General features: G+C 34.2%; 1 protein-coding gene across 1 annotated transcript; it reads right to left on the bottom strand.

The window, feature by feature from the left end:
- LOC104748569 lies at positions 286 to 2,199 on the bottom strand. Its single transcript, XM_019236755.1, has 3 exons — positions 1,131 to 2,199; positions 939 to 1,058; positions 286 to 839 (listed from the first exon to the last, which is right to left on the bottom strand). Exons 1-3 carry the CDS (start codon positions 2,197 to 2,199, stop codon positions 286 to 288), a joined length of 1,743 nt encoding a protein of 580 aa, XP_019092300.1.

Genomic DNA, 8,796 nt, shown 5'->3' with positions numbered 1-8,796 from the left:
TCACAAAGCAGCTGCCGTGAAACACAACCCAGAAGCTACCTGAAACATAACGAGTACCGTAAATATAAATGAAATCAAAAATTCAAAAACAGGAATCTTAAGTTGATGCACTAACCATTGTTATATCACGATATCACAAGTCGTTCTGTTATGCCCTTCTTTGCCACACCGCGCACACTTATGTCTCTTTGACCCTTGTGAGTTTTGTGATGATTTTATCTTGTCTTCAGCTGATTCATATCTTCTTTTTCTTCGCCGTCATGGATGTCTTCTTGTTTCAGGTGGTCAAACTTTTGCATCTTCAACATGCTGTGGGACTCGCCATTCTTCTTTAGGAACACCTATTGGATTAACAGTTTCCTCATATTGCGATCTCCATGCAGTAGTGGTATACACATCATCAGCATAAGGATATAGATCCTTGCCTATATCAAAAGCTCCTTTTATAGCATGTCTACAAGGGAGTTTTTGGATGCTGAACTTTCCACATGAACAAGTCCTTCTTTCTAAGTCAACAATGTAGTCTACTCCATTACCTTTAACCTGGATCTGCGATCTGCTCATCAAATAACCGTTCATGAATTTACCTTTCTCTATTCTTCTTGAAATCTTTTTCTCCACCTCAACAGTTAAAGGATCTTTATGCTTTGCACTTAACTCTCTACTCTCATAAAACCAGCGTGTCATCATTTCTCTGATGCTGTCTAACAAAGGAATTATTGGATACTCTCTGGGTGTCCTCAAAGCAGCATTAATTGATTCAGCTGCATTGTTGGTGTTAATATCATACCTATAACCCGGAAAATGACAGCGAGCCCATTTTGTCACATCGGCTTCCTCTAGATAACTTCCAATAGCAGGACTAATATTGTTAATTTGCCCAAACTCTTTCTCAAACTCAGCAACTCTATAAGCTTTTGATGCTTTTGCAACCTTACCAGCGACACCTCTTCCCTTATGATATGTTATCACATTGCTAAGCAAGTGGTGGATGCAAATACCATGTTTAGCCAATGGATAGATGTTTCCAATTGATTTAGCAATCGATGTATGTCTATCTGACACAAATGATAAACCTTCTTCATCAGCTATAACCATCTTAAGTTGCATAAAAAACCACTCCCATGAACAATCATTCTCAGAATCAGCAATTCCAAATGCGATTGGATACAAATTGGAGTTACCATCTACAGCTGTAGCAACTAGGAGAACCCCTTTGTATTTATTCTTCAAAAATGTACCATCAACTACTATCACTTTCCGCATTGACTTGTAGAACCCTCTTGTTGATTGACCAAAAGAAATAAATAGATATTTAAATCTTCCATCAAAGTCAATTTCATAATTCGTGAACGTACCAGGATTCGCTTCTTGTAGCATGTGCAAGTATTTTGGAATCTTAGCATAACTTTTCTCAGGAATTCCTCTAACTTCGTTAACTGCATACTCCCGAGACTCCCAAGCTTGGTGATATGTTAGCTCGCAGCCGTACCTTGAACGAATAATATTAACTATATCATTCGGTTTAGGACCTTCCTTCACACCCTCATAGCTTTGCTTAATGAGATGTCCAATTGTTCTTGCAGATGGAGTCCTACAAAAGGAGTTTTTTTTTGAAGGGGCACATGTATGGTTACCCACAAACTTGTTGATTTTGAAATATGTAGACGCTTGTAAACACTCAGCCCGGAGACGCCAGTTACAAACACTATCAATGCAGCGTATACACCACCATCTCTTATCAGATTTTGTAATCCTGTAGTCGCAGTTATATTTCATTGCATACATTTCCATAGTAGCCTGTAAAGCTTCCTTACTGCTGAAATATTCACCCTTTTTTACCATTGAATCTTCCAACTTAAAACCAGCAGCATCAACAAGATTAGCATCAGTACGCTTTTCTAATACATCATTAGTCGGCTTTGGTGAATTCCTTGAAATAACACATACTGATTTTCCCACATCAACTTCCACATTACAACCATCGCTACTATCAACTGGGAACTTATTCAGATCGAACTGGACTTTACTCCTATCACCTTCATCAACTACTCTTTTGAAAGTAACACACAACCGAATCATGTTTATCTTTTTCAGATATGCAAGAAAATTTTTCATACCTCTATCATTTGTCACAACAACAGGAGGACAATCAACTTTAACCTCTGTGGGTAGATAACTGAATTCCACATCAAACATATTTTGCTCTATTTCATAGTCTTCTGAAACCATAACCTTCAACTCTTCAAGAGATGTAGTGGGTTGCAAAGTCAGTAATCTAGCACGTTTTTCTTCATCATCAATAAATCTCCACTCCTTCTTGGCATCCAGTGTCCATACACCACAAGTAACATAGATTTGCATCATAAACAGGTAAGTGAAAGCTTTTGTGGAAGGTGGAAGAGATGGTGATCGATCACGTTAAGGTATAATGTCGATTTTTCTTAATTTGTTTATCTTCTAAATAATTTAGAATACGCATTCTAAAATGTATTAGAACAAATCTAAACAATAATTACGAAATCTTAACCATAAATTAAGAATATTTAAAAAATATTTAAAATTATTCACTTTCCTTATTTAATTTATTTTCTTTCTATTTTAGGGTATTCTAAGGTTTACAGATTACAAATTCTAAAAATTTCTATGATATATCTTCTACTTCTTTTAGTATATAGGGTAAAACGTAGAAAACGAATTCTGAATTGATGTAGAATGAAGAAAAACGTAGAATACATATTCTTAATTTTGTAGAACATACAAAATTCAGGTTCTGAAATTTTTAGAACAAATTTTTCGTCTAAACTTCTTAGAACATGTACAAACTATAGAATGAACAATCTAAATGTTTCAGAAAGAGAAAAATCGTAGAAAGTCTATTCTAAACAATTTAGACCAGAAATCAGCAATTTACAAACTGATTTTTGACACCCAAAACATTTTTTTTTCAAATTTTTTTTTTAGCAGTTGTATACTAACATGGGTTTTCTGTTTGTTTATTGGTTCAAATTTTTCAAAACTTCACTATTTCTATTAGTAGGGGCATTTTCGTCACAATTGACAATATTGAAAAAAAAGTGTAGATGACCAAATTTTTGGAAAAAGCTCCTTTATTTATAATTTTCCCAAAAAAATATCTTAACTTCCTAAACATTCCGATTCCGTAATATCCATTGATATCTATATAAAATATAAACACAGCCTCAAAGATATGACACCAACATCTACTGCCAGAACAAACATAAAAATATTATATTAGGGAGTGTCACTTGCTTTTCAAAGTTTTTTTTTTCCACACGCCTAAATACATATCTTATTCTTCAAAATTACATACATTAACATAACTTGTGTAATTTTTTGCTCTCTTTATTCTCAGGATAACTAAGAGAATGATTTTAAACAGGTTATTTTAAAAAGGTACGTTTGCTTTAGCATTGTCACATGCCTTTCAAAATTATGTGTGTTTTCACAAGTCAAAGTACATATCATATTTAAAACTTATTTCGATTTCTTACTGTAGGGTAATTCATAGCGAAGGCAATATTGAGAAATAAACAAAATCTGAGTTTAGCTCACCTTTCCCAAGTATCATCATTATGTGTATTACTTCCCTAAATATAAATTGTATATTCGATAACATGCTGGCAAATTTATATTTGTGAAGGCTATGTATTTTAAGTATGAAGTTAACTATCTTTTAACTTCTATATTATAGATTTCCTTTATATACAAACGGAATAGTAAATTATCGATTTAGTATGAAGTAAATCTTATGTTACCTATTTTAGTCTAAAATTTTAAAGTTATTATCTATATAGCTAATTAATTTTTATAAAAGATTTAAAATATATTATTTAATAAACTTTAACAAAATTAAATGATTATTGGACGGGTTATGATAAATATTCTTATAAATTTAAAATATCAATAATCCATCGCTATGACCATCGGTTTTATATATTAAAAATAATAAATTTCTAAAGATATATTTATATAGAAAATATAGGCCTGCTTTGAACCGTTAAAAAGACGGTCCTCACAATCAAGTCTATCAGGATTACAGATTTTAATAAAGTACGACTGCAGTTGGGGGTTGTCCCGAAAACTACAGATATATGATTTAAATAAGGGCAATTGACAAAAATAGCACCAATTTTAGTTTTTCTTCCAAAACTAGCACACATATTCAATTGTTCCAAATATAGCACAAATTTATATAATATTAAAAATAAAATATTAAAGAAATTAAAATAAAGATAAGAAATCGTGATTAGTGCTATTTTGGAAGACGGTGTTCTCTCTCCGTCCTCTCTCTCCGTCATTCCAAAACCAATCGCAGACGGTGTTCCACCAGTGAACCAAATCGGATCTTAATCGTAGGTGAGTCATCAAATCGAGGTTAGTGAAAGCAGCAGTTGTGTTCGCGACATCGAAGAGAACCCAAAGCATGAATCTAAAGCCTAGAGATATCTCAAAGATCTGGTCTCCAGCCAAACGTATATTGGCCATGACGAAGAAAAGAGACGACGACATTTACATGGACGTTACCCAATCTAAGGTAGTAAAATTTGTAATTTTCTCAAGATTACCTTTTTATTTTATTTTTCTTTGATTTTTTTGGTTAGCCATGGAAACTAGGGAGACAAGAGATTCAAATAGATTCAAATTGGTTTGAAGTTTCTATTGATTTGGGTCTCTCAATCATGAACTCTAGTCCCATCCTTTTTTGTTTATTCGTTATGTATTTTATAAAATTGTGTTGGTGAATTGAACTTTAGATGATGATGACGCTTAAGTCTACGAACAACTTAACCATTTGGTCCTTGGAGATTTCTTATTCTTCAAATTTTGTTAGGGTTATCTCAGATTAGATTTGTCATTTGTTCATTGCTCATGACAATAAATGGTAGATAGAGGAATTTAAGAGATCTAGTTTTAGATGATACATGCTTGTTGTTTGCTTTGAGTTCCATAATTAAACAAATTGTTCTTGAAAGCAAATTGCAGAGCTTGTGATGGAACTTAGCTCTCTTGTGAAGATCTCTGCAGATGTTGATCTAAAACTTGATATATGATGTTTGTATGATTCATTGGAACTGTTTTTTTTTTTTTACAGACATTTTTTTAGAATGCGCAAACATAACTCATGCCAAGACATGAAGTTGTGAAGAAAACAGTCAAGCTCTAACAATCACATTGGGGAACTCATATCATTCAGTCCTCAAATCCAGCTTCTGAATTCGTCATATGCAACTTGTGATGATTTTGCCTTTATGTGAAAATTCATGAAGCATTGTTGAGAATTCGGAAGACCTTCCTGAAACATATTCCCTGATTTCAATTTTTTATTGCAGGTAATAGGGATTAAAGAATTTTCCAATCTACATGATGTATGTGAAACTTTTAGATTGTTTTGGTACTTGTATGATCTGCATCATAACAATGTCACAAGTTTCTGTTAGCATTTTGTTTTAACTGTGATTAAACTTCAGGAACAACATATAAAATTCATGAAGTATTCTATGTAATTCAGGAAGGATTCTTTGAATTTCAGGATAACCTTCATAACAAAGTTTAGAGTTTATAACAAGAGAATATGCATAAAAAATGAAATCAGTACCTCTAGTTAATAGAGTAATCTACTGATATTTGACATATTGAAACAAAACACACAAAATTAGAGATTTAGAAACATATTTATTTAAATTTAGGAAAGATTCAATAATATTCAGGAAAGACTTCTTGAAATTCAGGATGGAGTATATGGCGGCTCAGCCTGCTTACAGGGACGGGTATTATCCAGGTTAGCCTTATGGATACCCGATTCAAGCCCACGCGCCACAGATTTTTAGCGATGAGAATCCAAACACGTGTGAAAATTCAAGAAGCATTGTTGAGAATTCATGAAGCATTGTTGAGAATTCGGAAGACATTCCTGAAACATATTCCCTGATTTCAATTTTTTATTGCAGGTAATAGGGATTAAAGACTTTTCCAATCTACATGATGTATGTGAAACTTTTAGATTGTTTTGGTACTTGTATGATCTGCATCATAACAATGTCACAAGTTTCTGTTAGCATTTTGTTTAACTGTGATTAATCTTCAGGAACGAACATATAAAATTCAAGAAGAATTGTATGAAATTCAGGAAGCGTTCTATAACATTCAAGAAGCATTCTATGTAATTCAGGAAGGATTCTTTGAATTTCAGGATAACCTTTATAACAAAGTTTAGAGTTTATAACAAGATAATATGCATAAAAAATGAAATCTGTACCTCTAGTTAATAGAGTAATCTACTGATATTTGACATATTGAAACAAAACACACAAAATTAGAGATTTAGAAACATATTTATTTAAAATTTAGGAAAGATTCAATAATATTCAGGAAATACTTCTTGAAATTCAGGATGATCTTCATAAACATAATGGTTTAAAAGGTTCTTGCATAAATCCTATAATGGTTGAAAACAATTCAAAGCATAAAATTTATCATATTAGAGTAATTTGTGATACATTAAGGTACCACATAAATAAAATATTAAAAACTCATTTATTTTAATTTAGAAAAAAAAATTATAAAGTTTAGGAAGACATCATTGAAATTTAGGAATGTCTTCCTGAATGTTCAGAAAATCCAAAATTGGTGACGACCAGAATCAAAAAATCATCCACGACTGTACTCTCATATGTGAGTTAACGAAGAAACCTGTAATAGTTTCTAAAATTCATCTGAATTAACCATACCACATGTTTTCTACAATAACAAAAACATGAGTTAGACAAAACTCTGAACATCGATATATTATTCAGTGTTTCCCTTCTCAGTTTCTCACGACGAGCTCTATTTCTTGGCTTGTTACATAATCCAGTTCGTCTAATGTGTATACAAAATCATATTAAAAAAAAAAAGAAACTGGTGGTAAACTAATCCATGTAAATAACAAAACAATAAGCACACTACTACAAAACTAAATAAAAAAAGACTGAATTCAAACTCCAAAAATTGGTAGAGACCAAGAGAAATCATTAGCTGCAAACAGTTCTACAAATAGCAAACACACCACAAAACTCTCACCATTCTCTGTATAATCCGTCATTGTTGATAATCTTTCTTTCCAAACACAACAACATCATGTTAAATAATACTAAAGAGCTTGGTAACAATAGTAACAATACTTCTCTAAAGAACACATGCCTACTCTTCCCACTGAAACCTTTCTCCACTCTCTCAATCCTAATCCAAATCTCATGCCCTAACCCACTTTCCTCCACACAACTCACGACCCTCCCACAACCATCATCGTCATATATCTTCTTCCTCTCATCACCGCCGTAGTCATAGAGGTTTCTTGGGTTAAAGACGGTGACTTTACAACAAGAGAGAGTTGTCAGCTACTGAGATTGCCAAGGATCAGAATCACAATCATAATGTACTAAATCCATGATGGATTTGGCTTCCATCAACCTACACAAGCCAACCAGTGTTGCTAAAGCATTTGCAGATTCTTTTTACCACACTAACATCATACCATTTTTTATGTTCTTTACGGCGAGATTGTGAATTAAAAATTAGTACCTGAGAGTGTTGATCTTAGAACAAGATCTTGGTAACCAAATGATGACAAGAATCGCCAATTGATCTCGATATCACCGGAGGTGGAAGAAAACTACGAAGCAGATCCAATTTGCTTTTCATCGATGCGACTTTTTCGTCGTCGCGTTCAGCTTCGTTGGAAACAAAGCTGCTTATAACTCACGCGAAGCTTCTGCAATCGGCAACAATCTTGAATTTTACACCATCTTCGATCTACAATGTCTTTAATTTTGCAGATAGACAATGGAGATGAAGATAGACAATAAAAAATGGAGATGGAGATGGATCTACACTATCTTAGAGGAAGATAGAGATGAACGATGTTGTAGATAGAAAATGGAGCACCGGAGATGATGGAGCACCAGAGAGATGGAACACCGGAGACGATGGAGCACTGGGAAACTCTGAGATTAGAAGTGAAGATCTCTGATCGGAAAATTCATCAAGCTTCGCCGGAGAGAAATATAATAGAGATCGGGTTTTGATTTTTTGAGTTTTTTTAAATAATAATATTTCTCTCTATTAATTACTCAATATTAAGAAATGCTAGTTTTGGAACAATTCAGTGTGTGTGCTAGTTTTGGAACAAAAACCCAAATGTGTGCCATTTTAGGGTATTTCTCTTTAAATAAATATATTATATATATTTATATATAATATTTTTACGTAGTTATGTATAGAGCTGCCAAACAGGCATGTCCGCGTCCGCCTGGACAGACCCGCGATGGACCGCATCTTCCTTTAGACTGCAGCGGGTCGCCCGCTATGACCGCAGACAGATAAACCAATGTCCGAACCCGTCCCACAAAGACCATTGAGTATGAGTGTGACAATCCATCCCGTAGACCCCACTAGCCCACCGCTAGCTGCCTCAATGGACCGTCTGTGGACCCTGCTAGCCCACTGCTAGCCGTCCCAACGTACCCCAAGCTGGCCCTGCAGGGCATCGATCCTAACCCATCACTGTGGATAACCCAATCCACCAGTAGGTTATTGGTGTGCCAGACGTTCCTCGAACCCTGGTCCCCACCCTTTAACAACCTTCCCACAGGACAAGTTGTCACCAATTGATCTGCTAAAGAGGGAAGTTTCCTGAAATGAAAGTGTCCAAAAGTGGAAAGTGCTAAACTTGGAAAGTTTTATGTGAGTTAGAATTTGTCCATTTTTAGTGGTTGTGAGCCTTGGAGGGGCTTG

Source organism: Camelina sativa, chromosome 15 (assembly GCF_000633955.1).
Source record: "Camelina sativa cultivar DH55 chromosome 15, Cs, whole genome shotgun sequence".
Lineage (NCBI taxonomy): Eukaryota > Viridiplantae > Streptophyta > Magnoliopsida > Brassicales > Brassicaceae > Camelina > Camelina sativa.
This window is presented reverse-complemented; position numbering and strand designations above follow the sequence as displayed.

What these genes read in the sequence shown, in the direction of transcription:
- LOC104748569 (XM_019236755.1), bottom strand. Translation starts at nt 2,199, where the DNA reads ATGTTTGATGTGGAATTCAGTTATCTACCCACAGAGGTTAAAGTTGAT. An exon ending in TGCTGATTCTGAGAATGATT is followed by an intron (nt 1,059 to 1,130) that starts GTTCATGGGAGT and finishes CATTTGTGTCAG; the next exon opens with ATAGACATACATCGATTGCT. An exon ending in TAAGGGAAGAGGTGTCGCTG is followed by an intron (nt 840 to 938) that starts GTAAGGTTGCAA and finishes GAAGTTATCTAG; the next exon opens with AGGAAGCCGATGTGACAAAA.